Source organism: Platalea leucorodia, assembly GCF_965183815.1.
Source record: "Platalea leucorodia genome assembly, contig: HAP1_HAP1_SCAFFOLD_146, whole genome shotgun sequence".
In the NCBI taxonomy this organism is placed as follows: domain Eukaryota; kingdom Metazoa; phylum Chordata; class Aves; order Pelecaniformes; family Threskiornithidae; genus Platalea; species Platalea leucorodia.
In genome coordinates, this window is record NW_028121397.1 from 110390 (window position 1) to 135456 (window position 25067).

The 25067-nt window shown below is 45.3% G+C and overlaps 1 protein-coding gene across 1 annotated transcript; it reads left to right on the forward strand.

The window, feature by feature from the left end:
* Positions 1–1827: 1827 nt before the first annotated feature.
* Positions 1828–24580, forward strand: LOC309603606 (E3 ubiquitin-protein ligase RBBP6-like; the record flags this gene model as incomplete). Its single annotated transcript, XM_082338407.1, has 18 exons — positions 1828–1993; positions 4512–4611; positions 6297–6335; positions 7000–7036; positions 8491–8535; positions 10873–10961; positions 11078–11174; positions 11958–12097; positions 13011–13183; positions 14528–14631; positions 15079–15344; positions 17071–17167; positions 17248–17326; positions 17420–17477; positions 18680–19042; positions 19403–19504; positions 20203–21936; positions 23017–24580. The coding sequence occupies 18 exons, from the start codon at positions 1828–1830 to the stop codon at positions 24578–24580; spliced, it is 5253 nt and encodes a 1750-aa protein (XP_082194533.1).
* Positions 24581–25067: the final 487 nt, after the last annotated feature.

Below are 25067 nucleotides of genomic sequence, written 5' to 3' on the forward strand. Positions count from 1 at the left end.
GCATTCCCAGTTCCCAGCCCCTACAGAGTGAGTAAGCTTGTCCATAGGTTTGCTCTCCAAGCATACCCAGGGGTCTCCTTTCAGACCGGTGACAAACCCTTCTTGGCGGAAGGGTGCTGTGCTTCCTTTCTTCAGTGAAAATTCGTAACGTAGGGGCCTGTCCTTGTACCACTGAGAATTCAATGGGACGGGTACCCAGGAGAGTAGATTTGGGGTAGAGGATAGGCTTTTAGTGCCTATCCAACAGTCGGGCTTATTTGCCTCTGCTGCTGTCGTTTGGAGTGTGGCGATGGCCCAATTATGGAATGAATGCGTATAATCCATATTCCACCCCAGGCTTATAAGCAAGGCTACCATATTAAAGCCTAGGCTTCCAAATCACTAGTGACAGGAAAAACAAAGAGACACAAGTAGCAAAACTAAGCATCCCTTGGCTATAGAGGACAGCACTGAAATCAAAAGGGTTTCCTGACTCCAGAAAACCAAAAGGCATTTAGAGATCTAAACCAAGCCGTGGTGGAAGCTCCCTCGTTAGCCCCGCCAGACTCTAACAGGTCTTTTATATTATATTTACATGAAGAGAAAGGAATAGCCAGTTGGGCCAGAACCGTCTGCAAGCTGTAGCATATTAGTCAGCAGAACGAGACCTGGTAAGGCAAGGCATGATGTCATGCGCTAGGGCTGTTGCAGCAGCAGCGGTGAGGACTGAGAAAGCAAGAAATATTGTCCTGGGGCAGCTCCTATCGCTCATGGTTCCTTCTTTGCTTTTTAGTCCTCCTCCCCAGAGTTCAGGCAGCCGTGGATGTGCCACAGTGGGGAAGTACCTTGGTTGATGGCAAGAAATAGAAATGGTCGTGGGCTTCTTTGACTGAACTTCCCATAAATGCACCCAAATACACTCCGACACCCTGAGATGTCCCCTCCCTTCGCTGGCCCTGCGGCGCGGGCAGCCGAGCGCCAGCCGGCAAAGGCCGCTGCATCTCCCCCCAGCTGTCTTGCCCTGGCTGGCTGCTGACAGGAGGGGACAGCGGGTGGTGACAGCCTGGGGGTGACAGGAGGGACACCGCAGGCCCAGGGGGCGACAGGACACCGCAGGCCCAGGGCTGTTGGGAGAGGCACCACAGGCCAGGGGCTGGCGGGAGGTGACGCTGGGTGGTGAAGGCCCAGGGGGTGACAGGGGGAGACCGCAGGCCCAAAGTGGGGCAGGACAGCGGGCGGTGACAGGCTGGGGGGACAGCAGGGACACCAGCGGCCACGTGAGGCGCAGGGCGGTGGGTGCGGTGTGCCGTTGTGCGTGCGCCATTATGTGTGCGCGGTGACACGCTGACGGCAGCCCCTGCGGTTGTTGGCCGGGAAACCCCTCGGCGGAACGTTGGGGCAGGGGCACCCGAGTTGCCATAGTGAGCGGTTGGGCCGAGGTGCGCTGCGTGCGGAGAGGGAGCGGAGGCTGAGCCGGGGCCGTGGGGGCCTCTCCCCGTCGTCCACTCGCCCGCTTGGACTGCGAGGAGGAGCGGGCAGGAGCTGCCGCCGCGGCCCAGCTCCATCGCTGAGGGCTGTGGGCAGGGGCGTTGCAGGGGCGAGGGCCGGGGCTTGCAGCACCGCCGGGATGGAGTCCACCACTCGGCCTCCATCAGCCGAGTCTGCCTGAGGCCAGGGGGCCTGGCCGTGGTGGAGCGCTGTGGCCTCTGAGCGGCCTTGAGCCCAGCCCGTGCTGCTTGCCTGGCCCCCTCCGTGGGCCCTTCCCCGAGCTGCCGCAGGCCCTGTCCTGGCGCGGAGGCTGCGACGCCGTCTGCTGCGGTAGACGTCGTCGCGGAGCAGGCACCGACCATGTCGTGCATCCACTATAAGTTCTTTTCCAAGCTGAACTACGATACAGTCACCTTCAATGGGCTCCACATCTCCCTGTGCGACCTGAAGCGCCAGATCATGGGCCGCGAGAAGCTGAAGGCGGCCAACTGTGACCTGCAGATCTCCAACGCCCAGACCCAAGAAGGTGGGTGGGGGTGGTGGGCACGGGGTGGGACGCGATAACGGGATTCGGCCACAGTCGGTAGCTGTGACTTGTGCTGGGGGCCCGACAGAGCTGTTGTTTTGTCGTCGCTGTCCTGACAGCTACCTTCAGGGCTGTGTTTTAGACACGTTTTTTAGCTTTAGTCCTTTCCGATTAAAAAAAAAAAAAAAAAAAAAATTAACTTTTTAGTCTACATGGTTTGACTTCACCTTTAACAAAATTTCCTCACCAAAATGCATTCAATTAATTGAGGCAAAGGAAAAATAAATGTATGAAAGCCAACTGGCCCCAGGTCCCTTCCCACAACGAGCTCAGCAATGTCCTCTGCTGTATGCAAACACTCTTCCACAAATTCTCTGACTGCTGGCTGAGCCAGTAGGATCCTTCAAGCACCAAATACCAATATGGGCCATGATGAGTGTCCTACACAAATAAAGCCGTTACTTCACCAAGCTATTGTCACTCCTCAGGTGATCCATTTAAATGTGGACTGATTGACTTGGAAGGTGAATTCATTTTTATAGCAGTCTGTCATTAGATGGCTGGAGCTCTCTTCAGTGTGCACTTAACAAGTGGATTGAAAACAAGCACGTACCTGTCTCTCTCCAGATACATGCACGGATAGTCGCTTCAGAAGGCAGATGTCAATGCTTCTCCTCTAACGGTCAATGAATTGTCACAAGACACTAAAAGAGGTCTTATTCCTCTTTCTGCGTCGTACACCCGCTGTGCGTGTTCAAATTGACCGCTGCAGGCTTGCATGATTTGTGAATCAAAGCATTGGTTGCTGTCCTCATATATACAGTCTCTTTCTAGGAGAGGTGCTGCCGCTTGCAATCTTCTGCAGAACCCCCGCAATCCTCAGTTGGGCACAGGCGTAGCAAACCCCTGCCTTTTTGTGGAGCCACTGTTGCTTATCGCGTATCTCTGAAATCGAAATCCGGTGGTTTGTGATCTGGAGCAGGAAGAATATTCTGCACGGCTTCGTTCAGCAGCTCAAAACCTTGAAGCTTGGGGCTTCGAGAAGTGCAGCTGGCATGAGCTCCCCGTTCTTTGTCTGGGCCTCAGTACTGTCGGAGCTCCTGCTCCATCAAAACGTCCCAGGGCAGGCCTTTCTTGACAGGGGGCTGTGCAATGGTTAGATTTTCCTTTTGAGAAGAGCTCTAGGGGTTGGTTTCAGGATATGGGCCTTCTGGAAAAGCTTCTGGTTTTGTCAATGGTAGTCCTTTCTAGGACTAAGACACTGAAAAATGGAGCGTAAATTGTGAAATATTGCTATTTTGTATGTGATCACTGAGCAAAACCACCCTGACAGAGCTTGGCTGGGTATGCAGCATCTTTGGTTTTCAGACCATCGTTCTGATTTAGTCTGTGAAGGTAAGGGCTTTTGATATTGAAAACTGTAGGCAGATTACAGGGAATGGCTGCTGAGAGTGCTTTAACATATTTAGTCATATCCAGCTTGTGGAAGTGCAATATCAAAACCATTCTCATGGAGAGATCTTTGCATTTTAAGCTGTCTCAGTCCAAGTGTCTCAGGCAGGTGGTTTTTTGTTGGGGCCTTGTGTAAAGGTCAGGCGGCTTTCCTCCTCTTCAGCAGACTGACATGGTGTGAGCCAAGGCAGAGCATGGGTAGCTTCAGGCACACGCTGTTTTCGAGAGGCTTTCCGAGGCTGCCTTCCTAAGGAATTTCCTTTGAGTCTCTCTGCTCTGCAAAAAGTGAATGGAAAGTATTCACGTTCCTTTGGTTCGTTCAAACGAGATGAGCAGCTGAAGAGGGGAGATACCGCGTTGGAGCCCATTCTGCCCTGCTTGTGAAAGCAAGCTCAAAAACCGCCCAACATTTCTGTGATCCAAATTCTAGAACTGCCAGCCCCGTTTCCATTTCAGCGTAACGAGCAGCTGAGAAGTGTGGCTGTTGATGGATGAAGCTCCAAGAAATAGGCAGCGAGGGCAGGCTCTCTTCCGTGTTCTGTCCGTCCTGAGCACCAGCAGCGTAGCTGAAGCGTTTTTAGTGAACGGCTACTGAAGCAATGGCGCAGAGTTTCCAGGCTTTAGCGCAGTGCCTGTTTTGCTGCAGGGCAAGCTGGTCAGGCTTCAGAATCTGGTGTATGCAGGTGAGACTTTGCTGCTGTTTGTTTTTCTTCAAAGACCTCCTGGGTTTGGAGCCCAACAGCAGCAAAAGCCACTTCAGCTAGGTCAGGAAAGAACCTCATGCATTAGCAGAGCCTCCTTTAGTGACCCTTGGGACCATTTTGCTGTTGGCATTCCAACTATTTTAAAAAAAAGAACAAGATGGTGCTGCTTGTGTTTGATTATCAGACCTGAAGATTTCTTGAACTGTACTGTTAGTGTGTTGAGATGATAAAAGCGCGATGTTACACATCAAATTTTGCTTTGACATCTGTGAGGGGGTTCTCTGAAGTGCTGTGTAATTAGCTATTAATACACATTCTTCGGAAGCGACTAATGTTTTTGTCTGTATTTGTGTTGTTTGCAGAATACACCGATGATAACGCCCTCATTCCTAAGAACTCCTCGGTCGTCGTTCGAAGAATCCCTGTTGCAGGAGTTAAAGCTGCCAGCAAACCCTACGTGATGTAAGTATCCGTAAAGCATTGCATTCTTTGTTGGGGGTTTCAGTGTGTTAACTTTTTTATTGCTCTTAGTTTACAGAGGCATTCCGATTGGATCTTTCTTGTGAAAGCTGCTGTTAGTTTTTGTTGTAATGGGGTAAATTTTAATGTATCTGTCCCAAAGCAGACTTACCTTTTCAGACCTGCTGGGCCATGGGGTTCAACCTCCAACAGTGGTAACTTTTAAGATGGTTTCATTGGGTTTGTTCTTGGGGTTGATTCTTCTGAGAGCCAAGTTGTGGATCCTGTTTCCTCTACATGGAGAGATTCCTTATTATATGTGTTTGCTTTGATGGCTTTTATAGTACAGACAGATAGGCATTGTAGTGTAAACTTGTAATTTGTTCCCATCTCCGAAGAGTCTGCTTCTCGGGGTTTGACTCTTCCTTGCATTTGGGGGAGGGAGGGGGAGGGATATGGCAGCTCTTCTTACCCCCCAAATCTGGGGCTTTTGCACGCTAGCTCTAGAGGACAGACCAAGAGTTGCCGGCTGGCGAACCATGCAAACAAGAAGTTCCATTCAGAAGTGATTCTTAGTAGTTTCCTAAAGACAATGTCCGTTTCAGGCAAGAGAAAAACAACAATATCCTAAAGTATATTGCCTTTTGTGCAAGTACGATGAAGGAATGGTTAATCCTTTCCAAACTTGAAACTCAGTAAGCCGTTTAGCACGGTACCAAATGTTACTAGTTATCCTTCTAAGTCTGTTTTTACCCTGAGGTGATACCGGTGCCCCAGGTTTTAGTTCTGTATTCCTAAGATTCACGGAGGACAGAGAACCGGGCATATTGATTAAAATGACAGCCCTTCAAATGCAATCCCGACTACAGGATTATTGCTGTCATTTATGTATTCATGCAGTCCAGTTCTATATTAGCTCCACTGGCATTGTTTGGAGGGTCCTGTTTGCCAGCCTACTTAAAGATACACCTCTCCACCACAATTAGTTGATATTATTAGCTTGGGGTTCTGCCACGTCTTTCTAATGTTGGTTCTCAGTAAATAAACTGATGAGTTACAGCGTGTCTTGAACCAACAGTACAGGAGCATCCTGGGACCCAGGAAGCCTTTGCAAGCAAAAACCCCTGGATTAATGTGGCTCTGCATGTAAACTTTGGGCGTATTACTGCCGTGGTTGTTACAGTGCTTTCAGGCGCTGCCTGGTAATTCTGGACGCCACAGCGTTGTGCTTATAAACAGGGCCTTGTGTTGGGGGTTAATTTCAACGCGTATGCTTAGCGCCGTCTTGTCAATGCATCCTCCGTTTCGGGTTGGATGGCACCCTCTCCTGGTATTGTAATGCTGCCCTGAAAGGAGAGGAGAGATGCTGCTAGCATCAAAGACCAAATAAATGCCTGCATGTGGGGATGAGGAAAGAATGGCACTCTCTCTATTTGTACCTAAATTCCACTGCAGCCTTTGAATTGCCTCTGCTCATGGCACACTTTGGAGGATGTATGAATTGTTTGCTAACGCTATCAGCGGTTGCATGTCTGATCCATGATGAGTAGCATGCAGGTACAGATCCATGAGTGTGTGGAATCTCAGCGAGTGTTCAAATGTAATAAATATTTCCTAAACTATTGTAACATTTTCAAGATTATCTTAATGCAAATTCTGGCAATCAAGACCTTTTTCTTTTGTCGCAGGACTCCTAAATCGCACAAAGCCCCAGGAACTGCTTTCAGGTGACCTTTCTATTACTATTTTGAGTCAATATAGCATACGTAACACATTTAATATTTTGGCACTTTCATAGCTAAATATGGCAGATACCTGAGCACAGGGCTTGGGCTTCCACAAAGCAACCCTGTTCTAAAGACTCTGCTGCTGACGGGTTTGGTATTTCTTTGTCCGACGGCTGATTTTTTTAACATAAGTGCACTTGCACTTCAAAGTGTCTAGACTGTCCCTGTTCTTTCTTAGAAACTAAAGTGCTGTATCTGGTGCCTATTTGTAACGCTGGGGGCACCCACATTGGCTAAAGTGACCTTCGTGTTTTGGTGGCTGATTATGGAAGAACACAGACCTGTAGTACAGACTTTGTATTTTTGATACTTCCATAGCAGAGACAAAATACCTGAGGGCTTGCTCTTGCACTGCTGTGTTCTATAGCTGTAAGCCTTAGAGTAATTTGTGACAAAGTAGAAACGTGATTTGGGGATTTTTTTTTAGTTGCACTGCATGTACCAAGGGAGAACAGTTTGTGTATATGAATAAATTTCCACATGTACGAGACTATCGGGACATAATGTTTTGATATTCAGGTTTTATAATCGGTTTTCACTACTTTACGTTGGGTACAAGTGCTTTATTTGAAGTTCTGATCACCTTTATTTCTTCTTCTAGAAGAAGTCGAACTGAGCCAGCGAGTGGCACATCAAGAGCAGTATGTAAAACACAATCTCACACTTTTTTCTACACACTGCCCTTAATTCTAAACAATGCAGCTTTGTAGTAGTTTTCCAAACATTAACTTAATATCTTTTCCAGTGAAACATAGCATATGTTGTAAATACAATGTCTTTGATTGGGCATAGTAAAAACTGAGTAATGCCATTATTTGCACAGCTCTGATGTGAACGTTGGTATTTGTGCCCAGTAATGCGTTGTATTTCGTACTGAGTCTGCTAGAACATGTCCTGAATGACTTTGTGTTGTACAGAGGACGCGTGATCGGTTTTAGATCATGTAGGTTCAGGGTTTGCACAGCTGAACGTGGTGCCGTGTTCTCCATCTGGCTGCCTAGAGCTGGCAAGATGTATGTTTGTACAGCTTGTCGTGTGCTTTTTGTTTCTTTCAGGAATAAAGCACTGGAAAGCTTGCCAATTGTTGTTGAAGAGTAAAGCAGCAAAATTGAAATGAGTTAAGAGTTTTTTAAAAAGCATGCACAAAAGCTTACACTTTGAATATTTCTTCGTTGTCTTGTCTTGTGTTAGCTATCATTCTCCACTTCCACATTTGCGCTCTTGCCCTAATGTTACTACGCCCAAAGCAGGAAAGTGGATCCTTTTTGACTTCGATTACTATTTCAGTAACAGCAAGGATCTCTAGTTGGTGTTTGTCCTTCGAGGCTGCAGAAATGCAGAGAGTCATGGCCGTTGTTTTAGCACCGTCAGGCACAACTGTGGTCCTTCCTGGCTGAATTTTTAGTTTGGCCAAACTCTCGGTCACCTTTATTTCAATAATTTGAGCAGTTGATTTTTGTCTAGACAAAGTGGTGGTTACTTGTATGGCTGATGTGTTGGTGATGGATTGGTGTTCTTATTTGGGTTTGGTGGGGGACGGTGAATATTCTTAAACTGGTGGACAGGAGGGGCAGAGTTCATGTTTCAGGGCATATACGCCTGTGCTTTATTTTGACGGGCAACTGTACTGCGTTCATAAACCCAAACCGTGTGCATTTCTAAATGATGAGACGTTAACTGCTTAATTTACAAACTACACTGAAAAGAAGTCTCCTGTCGTGATGCTTCCTTCTCAAACAAACTCAAGTATTTTTTTAAGTCCTTTTGAGCTGAAAATTGACAGCTTCCTTACCCTTTCAGCTTTTAAGCAGTTGTGAACATTGGACAGGGGTCCTTCTCTGCGATATTCTGGAGCAGTGAGTTGATCGCAAGCGGGTTTGGTTCTTTTAGTTTCTTCTCATGAACCACATAGGCACTCTTAAGCTGTCATAGGCTTGGACTTTGTTTTGAGCAGATACAGATTGCACTAGGTTAGAAATGCCTCTTTGAGTGACACTCAGAGGACATAGCGCAGGCTCTCAGGCTACAGCAGAGGTTAACTATTGCTGTGTTTTGATTGTAGAACTTGAATCTGTGTTTCATTTTTTGTGAACAGATTGATGACTCTTCTGCATCTATTTCTCTGGGCCAGCTTGCTAAGGTATGTACGTATTCTTGTCAAATACTTTAAAAAACCTGTGTTAGCTTCATATTTTTAAGTCCTATACCGTGATCTGTAGCTGGATGACTGTTGTAATGTGAACACAACTTTAATTTAATTCTTAGCAATTTAAAGTTTTTATTTTAACTTTAAAACGTGTGTATATTTTGGTACTATCCTGTAAAGAGGAGTTACCAGTATGGGAACTCAGCCTCAACATAATGTTGCAGTATTACTCATCTGCAAGACACAAAGCAGCAGCACTTCGGAAGCCGTTTACCGTTTTTCCTATGTTTTGTTAATTTTGCGTTGGAAACTAACACACTTTTTACAGAAGAATTTAATTGGCTGTAAGTTATGGCCATTTCAAGGGGGTTTGCAACAGCCAAAATAGAAGCGCTTCTGGAACACGGACAATTGCATGGCTATTTTTGAATTTCTAGTCCTTATAGTTCTAGATGCATTCTGCGGATGCTGCACAATTTCATCAATTGTAGCGTATCTACAGTGGACACCACGATCTAATTTGTTTGAATGCAGACTGTGTAAATTGTGTCAGTGTACCTAACTGTCGAGAGGAACATGCCGATGCGCATGTGTGGCATTTTAGCAGATGTGCCCTTCTGAAACGGTTGTAATGCCCTGTTTTGCTATGGAGCTGCTTGCTGGTTTTGCTCAGCCAGGTGTCACTTTGTCGGGGAAAGCACTAGTGATGGCCCTTTGTGACAGGCGTAGTGCTAGCCAACTGAATTCCTAGTCTGCAAAGTTACAAAGATTAGAGAAGGCAGGGCTTAATGCAGAGGAGCTGGTTCTTTCTTCTGAAAATAAAGGCTGGAGTTCATTGCCGAGAAAGAGAAATCTCTCCCCACGGGTAACTTCTTCCCTCTCTTCCTGCAGAAATTAAATTGTGTACACTGGGGGGAAGGAAACATAAATTTGTTTGGAAGGCAGCCACCAAAAGAAATTGGTCTCCATTGGTGCTGTCTCTGAACGTGTCCTTGGTTCTGTAAACTCCTGTGAAGTTTTACTCTGAAATGTGAAAACCTGTCCAAGTAGGGCACACATTGAAGCTTTTGAGAAAATTTAAGTATTTCAGAAAAATACAGGAACATAGCATAAAGCAGCTCAAAACTGTTACTTGCTCTGACCTCTTCAGTGCAGACTGGCTTAGCATGGAGGCAATGTGTTAGCAGGTTTCTGTTTTATTATTCCTATGTATGAAACGCTATGTTTGAATTTTGGTCTATTCCTAGTAAGGTTTTGTGGGTTTTGGGTGTGTTTTGTAAACCGTTTGGGTTCAAACAAACGAGTCAAGTATCTGTAAAGTTTTCTATAAACATTAATGATTTCATAGATGTCGATCTGCATTATGTGACTGTGGAGAAAAAACTGTGTATATGAAACAACCATTTCAGAGAATGTTGAACCTGGTTGGTTGCTTTTGGGAGTGAATGCATCTAAAAACAAAAGCAGGAGTGGTTGACCTGCATGATCAGTGCCTGAAGGTCCAGATCATTTACAGTCACTCCCTCAGGCCCTGCTTGTATCTGGGCTGGTGTGTAATAAAAACATTGGAACAAACACGACTTAAAAGAAAAATCAGCTACCTTCAGTAATTCTGGATAAGGTTTCTATTACGATTTGTATGTTAAAAGGACACAGTAAACTGGAAAAACCGGCAGGTTTTGCTTGCTGCAGTTAAATCGCTGAATATGAAGAGGGTAGCGGGGGGGAACGTGCAGCTGGGACTGCCTACAGCACATCGTGGTCCACTGACAAGAATCTTTTGTCTTGCTGAGGGATTATAAAAAGCTTGATTCCTTTTAATGCTTCTGTGTCTGAAGCTGAATTTCAGCCAGCAAGACCCACTTCCCCGACTCTTGTGTGTCCTTTTACTGCTGCGAAATGTAAATAATGGTACTTGCCTGCATCTTTTTCAATTAAATGTCCAGGGGCTATCTTCTGCTTCAAATAGTCTGGGGCTTAAAAATCCGTTTAAAAGTGCTGGATAGTATAATTTTTCCTACACAGAGCTTCAGTCCACTTGGAAGCACATTGGATTGGTTACAGGAGTCTTTGTGTGAGGTACAAAGAGAGCCCAAGGTTTGGAGTGCCCAAGAAGGCTCTTTTCAAGTAGGTTCCCAGGCCCATAAACCCCCTGCAGTGGCCTAAGGACTCCCCAGCGCATCTTCAGCACGGCTCTGTTTTCTGTCAGCGGCTGTTTTCATGCAACCTCAGCCCGCGTTGTGCTGCTCTTTGCAGGATCGGGGGAGTGGTGGTGTCTTTGGCCGTGTGGGCTGAAATGTGTTTCTAATGTGTGTATTGCCTGTTGAACAGACTGCCAATCTGGCTGAGGCCAATGCTTCTGAAGAAGATAAAATCAAGGCTATGATGACACAGTCCTGCCATGAGTATCATCCAATCAAGTAAGTGTTGATAACGTCCAATCTGTTCTTTGAAGATGATGGAAAAATCGTAGAGATGTTTGTTTTAACAAGAGAGACGCACGCATAGCTTTTTCTTTTTCCCAAAAACCTTTTAGTTACATGAAGAAACCCTTGGGTCTGCTTCCACCATCATATACCTGCTTCCGTTGCGGACAACCTGGCCACTATATAAAGAACTGCCCAACAAATGGGGTAAGATTGAGGGGGACTTCTGGTGTTACTTGGGGGTTCATTTTTTTACCTTGGCAGTTACCTAACAACTACATGACTGCTCATCTTTGGAATTGTTTCTCTGGGGGTGAAGCCCTTCAAAATTCAAGGGAAACCTGGAGTTGTAAATGTAAACTTTTATTTTTTCCAGGTCATAGACATTCAATATGTCCATAGATCTTTCTCTGTGAACTTTCATGCATATTTTTAGATATTCCAATATCATTGGAAATGTTTCTGGTTTTAACTCTTTTTAACAACAGTTCACAGTTTTTAGTATTTCGTATAAACCCAAGCTCCTTTCTGTTGACCCCACCCGCTGAATATTTGCCTGTTTTAATGACACAAGCCTCTGGGTGAGTATGCATGCCATTTACCGTTGTATATGCGTGAGGTATGAACTGAACCTTCATATACAGTTCCTCAGTGCCTGGTTCAGAGCACTGAACTGAGCTTGCCCTGGGAATTGCGCTTTGGAGGAGGAGCGGGTTGGTGTCTTTTCTGAGCGGAGGGCAGGCTAAGGGATATTTCACCCTTAAGGAACCTGAAGTTAAGCCCAAGAGTGTCGACGGCGTTCAAAACACTGCTCAAGCCTTGGAACACCCTGGCTATATTCATTTAGGAAAATAAGTATTTTAGTCAAGCAACCCTTCTGTTAAGGAAAAGGAGAGGATTAAAGGCTTTTGCTGCTTAGAATAATCATGGACATGTCATTTTAAGTGTGGGTCTTAAGATGAGCTATGTTTGCCTTTCTTCTCTTAACAGGGCAAAAATGTTGAGTCTGTTCCCAGAATTAAAAGGAGCACGGGAATTCCACGGAGTTTCCTGATAGAGGTGAAAGATCCCAATACAAAGGGTGCTATGCTAACCAACACTGGGAAGTATGCCATACCAGCTATTAATGCGTAAGTAGGGAATTCATTGGACCGACCCAAAAGCGAATGAGAGAAACTGTGCGTAAATGTCTGAGTGGCCAGGCGACCAAATCGGCCAGCCTCTGTAATTGCAGGGGAGGAAGCATTGTCGTTGTATCTGAACCTTAAAATCTGTGATACTTTCTAAGATTAAAATAGGGTGGCCCTACTGCTCATGGCCCTGGAAGCTGGTTAAACTAGTGCTGTGCTAAGAATCTGTATTTCTGCAAAATATTTCAGTAGTGTTGACAGTGGGAGTTGTTCTCTCTGAAAGCTCGTTTTGCTGCTGGTTTATGTTTCAAAGGCTTCTTGCAAAATGTAACCCATCGCCGTTGGACTGAGATTTCCTCCCCCTCTGACTTTTATCCAAGCTCACGTGTGAAACAGGCTGAAGTTTCCCTGTTGCTCTAAACTCAGAAAATCCAGCAGTGGGCTGACAAGAGGGGCTGTTACGAAATGCACTTGGTAGCACTTCTGCTTTTCTGTCGTGGATCTCCTTTTGTAGAAGCTGGAACATAGACTGCCCTTATTTATAAAATGGAATTACTCGGAGACTCACTTCATCCTGAGCCTGCAATTTACCTTTACCCCCTGGCAAAGGAGAGGTGGGATTCCTTGCACCCAATTTCTAGCTGTCAAAACATTATTGTTGTAGTTGGAGCCAATTTCTTAGTTGATCCAATGAATGGGAGAGTTCTGCAGAAGGAAAATTGTTCCCCCCTCCCTCTTCTGGTCTTGTGGCTATAGAAAAGCAGTTTAAACGAGATGCCTGCGTCTTCGAAGGCTAGTGTGGAGCGAGGAGAATTCCATCTCTTGTCTTCCTTTGATAAAATCCTACGCTTGGAAAAGTTTTCCTTTCCTCGTCTTTCACTTTTTTCTTTTTCCTCCCCTCCCCCCCCTCCAGGGAAGCTTATGCCAGAGGCAAGAAGGAAAAGCCACCCTTTTTACCCGAGGAGCCGTCCTCCCCCTCCTCCTCCCATGATCCCGTTCCAGAGGAGCTGCTGTGTCTCCTTTGTAAAGATACAATGACTGATGCCGTGGTTATTCCCTGCTGTAGAAACAGTTACTGTGACGAATGTAAGTGTTACTCCCAGGTTTGTTAATCCCCAACATCAAACTGATCTTCTGAAAGCAGACATAGGAGATAACGGCATTACTTTGTCACCAGTTCGATTTAAGACTGAAGTATAGCCTGACTAGGAAAGGACTCTCCTTGTAGAAAGGAAAAAAAAAAGGCAGAAAGCTTTTTCCCCTTTTTATGTATCTCGTTAAATCTCTTTACACGCGTGTCGTGGTTTAACTCCAGCCGGCAACTAAGCACCACCCAGCCGCTCGCTCGCTCCCCCGCAGTGGGATGGGGAGAGAATCGGAAGGGTAAAAGCGAGAAAGCTGGTGGGTTGAGATAAAGACAGTTTAACAGGTGAAGCAAAAGCCGCGCGCACAAGCAAAGCAACACAAGGAATTCATTCCGTCCTTCCCATGGGCAGGGAGGAGTTCAGCCATCCCCAGGACAGCAGGGCTCCATCACGCGTAACCGTTACCTGGGAAGACAAACGCCATCACTCCCAACATCCCCCCCTTCCTTCTTCTTCCCCCAGCTCTATATGCTGCGCATGACGCCATACGGTGTGGGATAGCCCTTGGCTCAGCTGGGGTCAGCTGTCCCGGCTGTGTCTCCTTCACACTTCTTCTGCCCCCCCGGCCTCCTTGCTGGTGGGGCGGTGTGAGAAGCAGAAAAGGCCTTGACTCTGTGTAAGCACTGCTCAGCCATAAGGAAACCATCCCCGTGTTACCAACCCTGTTTCCAGCACAAATCCAAACCATAGCCCCCCACTAGCTACTATGAAGAAAATTAACTCTGTCCCCGCCCAGACCAGCACAATACGGAAGGACGAGTATGAGAAGAGTGCGTAATTGTGCAGGAGATTCCAGAATTAGATAGTGACTGCATTTATTTGTCCACAGCCCTTTCTCTCATACAAAATTATATAGCCAGCTCTGGTGATTTGGTGTGGTCTGCAACAAACGGATAGTCAGGCATTTAATCCGCCTTCTTCTCCACCGGAGGGTTGGTTAAAACCTTCAGAACTCAAACCTCCTAATGTGTTGAAATGTGTTTTCTTCATTAACCTTGAGGTTAGTGACTTCTCACTGTACTAGCCAGCGGAAAGAAGATCAGTCGGAACATCAAGGCACAGCCTCCTCTACATCTTCAGGTGTTGCATGAGTGCAATATCAAACCGTATAGTTATTTGCTGCAGACTGGAAATTTTTTACACTGTTGAACATTGATCGCTCCGTGCTCTCAATTCAAGACCATATTCACCCATTAACCACACACTTGTGTTTAGAATTGATTAGACCCCAAAAATACTCCTTAGTTTGGCTAAAAGCTGTTTTGATGATTCTGATGATTCACAGGTATTAGAACAGCGTTACTGGACTCTGAGGAACACAGATGCCCCACATGTCATCAAACAGACGTTTCTCCTGACGCTTTAGTCGCCAACAAGTCCCTACGCCAGGTAACACGATGACTTTCACGTAAACTGTTGGCAAGGAAAAGTCTATTTTTCAAAAGCTGAAAGGGAAGAAGATATTCATTTACCTCTCCTTAAGCAAGGCTAAATGGAGTAAGGCTCAATTTACTTTTCAAATACGTTATCTGTTGTTACAGAAGCTTACAACTCTTTAGAGACAATCTGGCAAATTCAGGTCACCCTTTTGTTTAACAGGCTTGTCTCACTTTCAAACTCAGTGCTAACGCTGGAGTACTTTAAATACAGCTACTCTGAGTTGCAAGTCATGAATATCAGTGTTCAGTGTGATGTATCCATACATCTGTATGTTGATTCATTTTAGGACTGATAGCATTTACAGGATACACAAGGAGTTTTACTCCGTGCAGGCTTTTCTTCGTCTGTCTACTGAAGTTTCGTATTAACTTTTTGTAAATGCTTTCCTGCCTCTAGGCTGTGAACAACTTCAGAAATGGGACTGGCTACGCAAAAGGGCTCCATAAGCAGGTTCAGCAGCAACAGCAGCAGCAGCCGCCACCGCCACCACCTCCACCACCACTCCTGAGGCAAACAACAGCCCGCAACCTGCAGCCTCTGCTCTGGCCAACAATTTCCAGCCAGCGGGATCCACTCATGAGTCCACTGGCTTGTCTGGCTTCTTCTTCTGTTGCTGCTCTGTCATCGTTGGCCCCTGCTGAAAAGCCAGGTGGACCTTTTTGGTAAGGAAATCTGTAGATCAACACGAATATAAAAGAAGTTAGATTGTTTCTCCTGAGCTTCTCAGCTAGCGATTTCTATAGCATTAGTGACAGTTCCAGAGAACTGTGGCCGTTCTGGGTTTGGGTTTTACTTTGAATGAGGACACTTTAATAATTTGGAAGCGTGCCTCATGCAAGAATTTTCTCCAAAGTATTTTGGTTTGCTTCTCTTACAAGTCATTCAGTACGCGTTGACCCTGAAAGAGGAACTTTTTTCCCCCAGGAGCCCTTTGAGTTTAAGTGGCTAGCAATTCCTAAAGTAAGCATTTGGTTATGTCAGAGCTTCTGGAGTGCATTCATTTCTCTTTAGTACTGAGGAAATAATCGTTTCCTGAAAAGTGAAAAAGCCCAATGAGAGGTAAAACTGACCAGGTGTTTCACATCACTTTTTTCTACAGTATTTCTATCATCAGTATTATAAGTCAGAGTCATCCTCAGTAATGCCGTGTAGTCAGCGCCGCACGCAGATTTGGATAATAAACATTGAAACACTGTAAATTTGAAGTCTTTACAAACATTTACCAACAAAGTCCTAGTTGGCAACCCAGTGAAGCGGTATGAAAATACATGGAAAATCTGTACTGTTGTTGAGGGCTTCTGTCCTTTCGATTTTATGCCTGGAATGCAAAGAGCCACTCTGTCCAGAAGACTGTCAGGCGCAGCTGTACCGTTGACTACAAAGGTCACAAGTCAAAAGAACCTCTAAGGCAGCCACTGAGCCAGCACATAAACGTTTCCCAAGAGAATTTCAGTTCTTGCATCTTCCACAACTGAGAGTCAGTGTCTGGGCTATACGTACTCCAATCCTTTTATGTGCAGCCAGCTTACTAAAATATTTTTCCGGTGAGCCCTGGCAGCCAAGAGGGCAAACTGCATCCTGGGATGCATCAAAGGCAGGGGAAGCAGCCAGTGAAAAGAGGTCATTATCCTGCTGTATTCAGCGTTGCTGCGGCCTCCCCTTGAACACGGTGTGCAGTTCTGGGCCCCACAATTGAAGAAGGAGGTGAAGGTCCTTGAGTGCGTCGAGAGGAGGGCAACAGAGCTGGTGAAAGGGCTGGGAGGAATGTCCTCTGAGGAGCGGCTGAGGACTCTGCCTTTGTCCAGTTTGGAGAAGAGGAGGCGGAGGGGCCACCTCATTGCCCTCTGCAGCTTCCTGCGGAGGGGACGTGGAGAGGGAGGTGCTGATCTCTTCTCGGTGGGATGCAGTGATAGGACACGTGGGAATGGTTCCAAGCTGTGCCAGGGGAGGCTTAGACTGGACATGAGGAAGCATTTCTTTACCGAGAGGTTGTTCAAACCCTGGAACGGGCTTCCTGGAGAGGTGGTCGATGCCCCAAGCCTGTCAGTGTTGGAGAGGGATTTGGACAATGCCCTTAATCCCATGCTTTAACTTGGTCAGCCCTGAATTGGTCAGGCAGTCAGAGCAGATGATCGTTGTGGGTCCCTTCCAACTGAAATAGTCTAGTCTATTCTGTTCTATTTCTCGTTAAATGCCACTAGTCCAAACAGACTTCTCGTCAGTGCTTCATTTGGAATCGGCCAACTTCCCATTTGTACATCTGGAGAAGATTATTTTTTCATTTTTTTCCCCATTTACTATAGTCAGCCTTTTCTCACTTGGGACTTTGTATTTCAAGTAGCACTTCAAAACACTGTTTGAATAATAAAAATTTGGGTTTTTTTGTAGTGATGCCGGTACTGTTCTGCCTCCTGCTGCGCTGGTGAGTGCTGCTGGGCTTTCTAAATCTTCCTTTCAGTCAATCGGCAGTTTGGTGGAAGAGAAGGTAAATTTTATTTCAACATATGCAGTGCTGCTTGTATTTTAGCAGAGCTTCTTTTCCAACTGTTTGCATTTATTCACAAGGGCTGTCGGGTTCCTGTAGTAAGACAACCAGCGTTACCAAGTCTTCTGGGCCCCCAAGGACACTCAATACACACAACTGGTAAGCAACTATAACTTGAGAAGTTCTTTTCAAAACTTATCTTCAGATCAACTGAATGGGATTTTTTTCTTTTTCCTCTCTCCACGCCAAAAGGCCATCCCAGGAGAGCCAGCGCAGTTCGCTCAGCAGCTGGCAGACCAGGCTGGGAGCTGTAAGTATGCTACAGAAATTCAATATATTCCTACTTGTAACCTGTTAAACGAGACCATAACACGTAGCTTATACAGTAAATAATAATGTAATAACTTAAAGCTGATTTAGAATGAAATAAGTGTGCACAGATAGTTGTGGAGAATACAAGTGGTAATTCGTTTTTAAATGGCTTCGTTTGAATTGGCTTTAACGAAGGGGATCTATGCTTGCAGTAAGAGTATTTAAAAGAAAACTGCAGCACATGATTGAGAAGAGGACTCTGAAAAATGAACACTGTTTGAAGAAAGCATAATTACATACAAAAATGAAATATCATTAAAGGGTGAGGTGGAAAGCCACCCTTCTGATCACTGGCTGAATAGGGCTGGAGAAATTGATTTCCCCATAGAAATCAGCCTCCAACATTCTTTTTTACCAACTTAGTTGATACTGATTGAGCAAAGCATTGGATAGTCAACACTGTGTTGTGTTATTTTATAAAAATTTTGAATGTCTTCAATTCAGTCCTCTGAAATAGCCAAGCTGCTTTCTCTCAGTTGGAGAGAGAGAGAGGAGTCTGTTTTCTCTATTATTGCAGTGTCAAGTTAGTCCTTCCTTTTGGTACATATTTGTTATAGATAGATTGTAAGGGGGCATTGTGTTCATACTATGCTAAAGATAAATAAAAACAAACCCCAGGATCCATCCCACAGATTGTCTAAAATCTCAAATTCAGTAAGCCCGAAAATAACAATTTGGGGACAAAACCAGGCCAAACACATCCTCATGAGGCAACAACATAGGAGGCTTATGTGGAAGAAGTTAAAAGAAGTTTGAGAGAAGATGAGTTAGTATTTGTGCAGTGCTTTGAAGATCAGAAGTGTGAAGTATTGACCATATCAAGGAGTGGCAGAGGAGCGGTGGGCACTTGGCACAGGGGAGATGGGAGTGTCTTTCAAGCACGGGCAGCCTCCATCCACAGGCGCAAAGCTGAGTATAAGGAGAGAAGACTGAGGGAACCGCTGGGGCTGGGGATGTGGAAGGCGAGTCTGAGGATCAAGAAATGAGGGCAGTCTCTAATGAACAGACAGCAGGGAGAGAAATGCTTAAGTTGAGAACAAGAAGTGCTCGCCACCGTGCTCCCGCTTCCTTCGCCTTCCTCTTTAAAATTGGGGCAGAGCGTAACAAACAGTGACACATGTTTTTGGGTTTCTTTAGAAGTTCAAATCGAGGACGCCCGCCTAGTGAACGTACCCAAAGGACTCAGGCCCCAGCACTGCCACCATCAATAGCCATCTTTGTGCCTGTGCCTCCACCTCCCTTGCATCCTCCACCACCCCATGCCCTTCCTCTCCCACCGCGGGTACCACCGCCCCAGTTGCCTCCTCAGTTTCCCCCTGGTCAGCCTCCAGCTGCTGGGTGCACTGCCCCCCCTCCAGGATATCCCCCAGCTCCTGCCAACAGGTCGCCAGCTTGGGTACCAACAGCAGGACCAACGGCTCCTTCAAATACCATCCCAACGACACAAGCACCTCCTTTACCTAGGGAGGAGTTTTACAGAGAACAACAGAGGCCTAAAGAGGAGTAAGTATTTGGCTCAATGAAGTTGCGTTGGTTTTCATTTTTGTATCTCTTGCGATAGTATATCGGACTGCAGTTACACTAAAGTGCGTCTGACATAAGCAAAGATGACCTAGTGGTTTTTGCAATATTCTTTTTCATTGCAGGTGAAACCATGCAAAAGTAAACCCAGACAAATGTCATTCTAAAGCTTTCCCTGAAACTTCTAGGCATTCTAAACTGGCTTTGCTTAACTAGGATGTTCACCTTTTGCATTTGCGTGCCGTAGACATTTTCTCCTATCGGCCAGGGTTTGTTTCTTGATGTCTTTTTGTAAGAAAGGTCAAACTATCCTTGTAAGAAAGGTCAAACTTCTTTTAACAGGGAGAAGAAAAAGTCCAAATGTGATGAGTTTACAAAGGATTTTGGTAAAGAACCGATGGAATATAAAAAGATTCAAAAGGAGCGTAGGCGTTTGTTTTCCAGGTAACTGCTTTACACGTCCGTAATGGAGAAGCGGGTTGTCTAGAAGAATCAGGAGGAGTTCGCCTCCACCTCTCCATCGTCAGATGGATTGGATGAGTCAAGGGATCAGCAGCGACAGGAGTAAATAGTCCTGGGTGTAAGATTGCAGTACAAGTCTTTTGCATCCTGTACAAATTGCCAAACCAGTAGTGAAGATGAAGAGACTCAGCTGGCATTTTAAAATGGAGCTTTGCCGTCTTCAGGCTAAATCGTGTTTTCTTGGTGTTTGATACTGCACTCTAGCCATTAAGACTTGCACTTTTTGCATCTTACTGCAACAAAAATGATTTGCACTGCAGGTAGTTGTTGAGTAGTGAAAAATGTGTGCGTTCATGTACCAGTAGAGGCCAGTATACCCCGCCTTAGATCAATCAATAGCTATGGTAGTTAATGTCATAGAAGTGGGTGGAAATACGCTTCCCCTTCCTGTATGTTGGTACACTAACAATGCAGCAGCTGTTCTGTCTCCTAAGCAGAAACTTTTACATACGATCAAGTTCTTCAGTTTGCAGTAGCAGTATGTCAGCAGCTGAAAGAAGCTTTGGCATTAGCCTGTGGAGAGGAAAAGAAACCCAAACCAAATGTGGGAGGAAAAAAACTGGGGAGAGCGACTGTTTTGAGTTAACTTCACTCTTTTTGTGTTTTGTGTTTTTTTTAAGGTCCAAGTCTCCCTATAGTGCTTCATCTTACTCGAGAAGTTCATACACCTACTCCAAGTCAAGATCAGGTTCTTCCCGCTCTCGCTCCTACTCTCGATCCTTTAGTCGTTCCCATTCTCGTTCCTGCTCACGATCCCCACGGTATTCAAGAAGAGGCAAAGGGAAGAGTCATAAATATCGTTCTAGGTCAAGGTCACGGGGTTATCACCATTCAAGGCTAAGAAGATACCGTTCACGATCAAGGTCTCCAGTGTTTAGAGGCCACTCTCCCACTACACGGACCGTACCTCGAGGGGAAGGAGGAAGGGAGTATTTTAACAGATACAGAGAAGTTCCTCCACATGATATGAAAGCGTGCTATGGCAGATCTGTTGACTTGAGAGATCCATTTGAAAAGGAAAGATACAGAGAATGGGAAAGGAACTCTAGAGAATGGTACAAAAAGTTTCACAAGAGCTTTGCTGTTGGCCCTCAACCTCCGCCTCCAGTAAACAGGGGCAACTTTTCTCCAGATAGGTTTGGTCCGCCTGGGACCAGACGAGAGAATTTGCCACAGGCTTGGGGACGTAGGGAGGATTATCCTGGTGGGCAGAGCCACAGAAATCGTAATACAGCTGGAAATTACCCTGAAAAACCTTCTGGAAGAGAGAGCCATGACATCCGAGATGCTACAAAATCCAAAGAGAAGGAGGTGGAACATCCACTGGGAGATGGCAAAGGAAATAAAGATAAAAACCCCCAGAAGAGAAGAAAAGGGGATGAGAATGAAGGCTTTCCGAAAGCTGAGTTGTTAGAAGGTGCGAGGAAAGCCAAAGAGCCAGTTCCAGCAGCAGATGTTAAAATGGACTCTCTGTTCATGCTCCCAAGAAGAGACGATGCCACCCCTGTGAGAGATGAGCCTATGGAAGCAGATTCTCTTGCTTTCAAACCAGTATCTGCAAAGGTGAAAAAAGAGAAGGAGAAGCCAAAAGCAAAAATTGACAAGACAAAGCGGAAAGCAGAAGTGGCTGTTCTGCCTAAGAACGACAGCATAATAAAACCAGCTAAAGCTTCCCAAGAGGAGGTGGACAGCGATCGTGAAGAATCTCCTCGAATGGAACCTGCTGTGAAAAAAGTGAAGGAAGAGTTGCCAAAGACAGACAGTGTTAAAACCTCTTCCTCTCAAAAGGCTGAGAAGGCTCTTGGTTCCCCACGGAAAGCTCACCCCAAAGTTACAAAAGATCACCCAGAAACCAGAGCAGCCAACGAGGAAACGGCAAAGAAAGACCATCGAAAAGAAACCAAGTCGGAGAAGCCCTCCAACAAAGAGGGCAAGTCAAAAACACCTGCTGAAAAAAGCAACCCCTCTGATGCAAAACCTGAACAAAGAAAACGAAAAGTAGATGAAAAGGTTGCTGAAGAACATGAAGCGACTTCCCTAAAGGCCTCTAAACCAGAAGCTGCTGACTCGAAAAGACCACCAAAGGGGAAGACTGAGCCTGATGGTGAAAAAGGAGAGCAAACTCCAGAAGAGGATAAACCTGCTTTTCTTAACAACCCCGCCAAAAAGATTAAACTTAACCAAGAAACTGGCAAAAAGGTTGTGAGTGGAGAAAATGTGCTACCTGCAGAAGAACCTGGTGAGAAAGCTGAGCCGAACAGCAGCAAAGTTAAGCAAGAAAAAGCAAAGGGAAAAGTAAGAAGCAAAGGAACGGCAGCTGATGGATCTAGTGCAACTCTGGTACATTGCACCAGGTACCTCATCTTTTCTTTTCCTATTCTTTCTTTCCTCCCTCCCCCCCGCAAACAAATGTAAAAGTCTTTATGGTGACTAATGAAAGGAACAGCTAAATCTGTGCTAAATGAGTGAATAATCTGTGATCTTTCCTGCTAAGCTGTACTTGGGTCAGAATCAAATTTTGTGAAAGAAAACAAGCAGTCTGTACTGCCCAGACAGCTCATAAGGTTAATTCATTGATGACGTCTTTCACCCTTACTTCTGGGACTTTTTTCCCCCCTTCTTATTCATTATATGTTGACTCTCTGAGGAGTCCCCTCGAGGTCTTCCTTCAGATCCAGCTAAAGGCAAGGATAACAGACATGTCTCTACCATGCAATATGTTGCCTTTGAAAAATTGCAAGGTGCTGTAATGATCTACTTTTGTCAGTATGAGATGAAACGATACCTTGCAGAAATAGCAGCTTGGTTGCCAATATCTTGTACTGATTTGAGCTTTGAGCACAGTGCCGTGTTGACACAGCTACACTGCTTCCAGCTCAGTGCCAACTTCTTTGAAAGAGTGAATCTAGTGTGAAGCTGTTATTACGTACATTTCAGCATCTAAAGAAGCCGGACAGCGCAAACTCAAACCATTTAAGACGTCACTGGAGACTTAAGATAGCGTCTTGATATTCTAAACAGTTTTTAAAACGTACATTTTTTCTGAAGAAGAACACTGGGACATGAGAATAAAACTGTGGTTGTGTATACCTCTCCCTAATTGCTTGCTTAGATGTCGAAACAAGAATGTATAGCTAATTTATCTACCATTGGTAGAAGCAGGACATGAAGGAATTACCAGGTCAGACAGTCCCCAATCTGATAATCTCGTGTCTTTGTTAATTAAATGTAGAGTAGGAAGGTACTAAATTAATTGATTGCTCATAGTCTTAGCTAGTGGACTCATCCTTTCTCTCGTCTGTTCCCTTAATTGAACATCTTTTGAAAAAATACGCAAGATTTAGAATGGAAACACAAGCCGTTTTCTAAACTGTTACAAAAGATGGCGGTGCGTATATCTCACCCACGATTAATGTCAGCTTTTTTCCTCTTAGCACTAGTTCTACTGGAGGAAGCCCCGTTAGAAAGACTGAAGAAAAGCCAGACACAAAACAAACTGTCATTAAGACCATGGAGGAGTATAATAATGATATCACAGCCCCTGAGAAAGACATGGTTATTATGATCCAGGTCCCTCAGTCAAAGTGGGAGAAGGATGACTTTGAGTCTGAAGAGGAAGACATTCAATCTACCCAGGTGCCCGCAACCGTAGGAAAACCTGCTAATGTTATACAAAATGCGAGTGCTAAGCCACCAAACCCTGTAAAACAGAGTGAAAAAGAGACGGAGCCTTTGAAGGAAAGACAGAAAACTACAAAAGAGGTGAGTTATGAAAGCTCCCAGCATGACGCAAAAAGTTCAAAAAGTTCGATGTCAAATGAAAAAGGAAAAACCAAAGACCGGGATCATTCTTTGTCAGACAAAGACACCTCTGAGAAGAGAAAGAGCAGTGTTCAGCAAGAAGACGACCCCTCAGAACGTGCAACCGAGCAAGGAGATGGAAAAAGTATTTCCCAATCTTCCAAAGACCGCAGATTTTCAGAGAAGCCTGATACTGGCCATGGATCCGCTGCTAAAGACTTTACTCCTAAGCAAGACAAAAATTCTGACCGTGATGGCAACAGAGATTATTCTAGTTCCAAGCGTAGAGATGAAAAGAGTGAATTAGCAAGGGGAAGAGAGTCCCCTTCTCAAAACAGAGAATCTACGTCAGTCCAGGAGAGTAAGCCGAGAGACGAACAAGCAGAGCTGTCCGAAAAGTGCACTGGAGACGCCAACAGGAGCAGCTGCAGCCCTCCGCCTGAGCAGCAGCAGTCTGATCACAAAGCTGCTCACGATTCCAAGCGCACATTGGAGGAACCCAAACCTCCAGATATAAACGCAGGAGAAGAGAAGGAGAAGCACGTACCAGAAGTAAAGAGCAATGAAGAGAAAGAGCCAGGTGGTAATAAGGCACCTTGGAGAGAGGAATCGCCAGATGTAAAACATGAGAAAGAGAACGTGACTGGACAAAACAATAAAAGTGTTGCCCAGCCTAAGCCTCAGGTAAGCAGCTCCTCGCCGCTCTCTTCTGATCGAACGCGAGACACTGATGAGGCTGCATTTGTACCAGACTGCAATGAAAGTGAGAGTAAGGTATCTGCAAAAGGTGAGGAAGCGGCAGGGAAAACTCATGACGACCCAAAGGAAAAGGCTGTTGATAAGGTGAAAGAGGATACAGCAGCACCTGCTGCAGGTGACCGGCCTGAAGCAAGGCGAAGTCAAAGGCAAAGCAGTCCCAGTGTTAGGCGCAGCCGTAGCCAAAGCCCTTCTGAGAGTCAGACTGGAGGCCACAGGAGCAGTGCCAGCTCAGGAGAGAGGCAAGACAGCAAGAAAAAGAACAAGAAAAAAAAGAAGAAGAAGGACAAGAAGCAGAAGAAACAGAAGCAGCAGAAGAAACACATTGGAAATGAAATGGAATTGGAAAAGAGCCACAAACACAAGCACAAGAAGAACAAATGGAAGAAGAGCAAAGACAAGGAGCAAGATGACCAAAAAGTGAAATCTGTCCCTACATAGAATGACAGATAATGAAAAAAGACTTAATTCCCAAGTCATCTGTATTAAACTTTGTTGAAATGTGAACGAGTTCAAGCATTGCAAATGATGACATGAAAGACCCTGCGTTGCACTTAAAAAATTGCCGCTGGATTGTTTGATTTTTACATCGGAGCTTTAAAAAGCGAACATTTTGTACAGAATTGTGAGTTGTGACCACGCAACATGAAAGGCGTTGCTGGGGCCTCTTATTTTTAACCACCGTTAATTAGTCTGGCTGGAGTTTTCTGTCCTGAAAATTTTCACAGTTGAATTTTCTTTTAATTGCCTGGCAGAAGCAGCTGGTATCTGTTATAAAATAGCAGCAGAATGATTTGCAGAATACATTGCAGCCTTGTTATGTCACTTCTTGATTACAATAAAATGTTTTCAGTAAACTACCCGGTGTGATGAGCTTTTCAGTGATAGCTGAACATCAGCAGAGCAAAGCCTAGTGACAGAAAAAAGC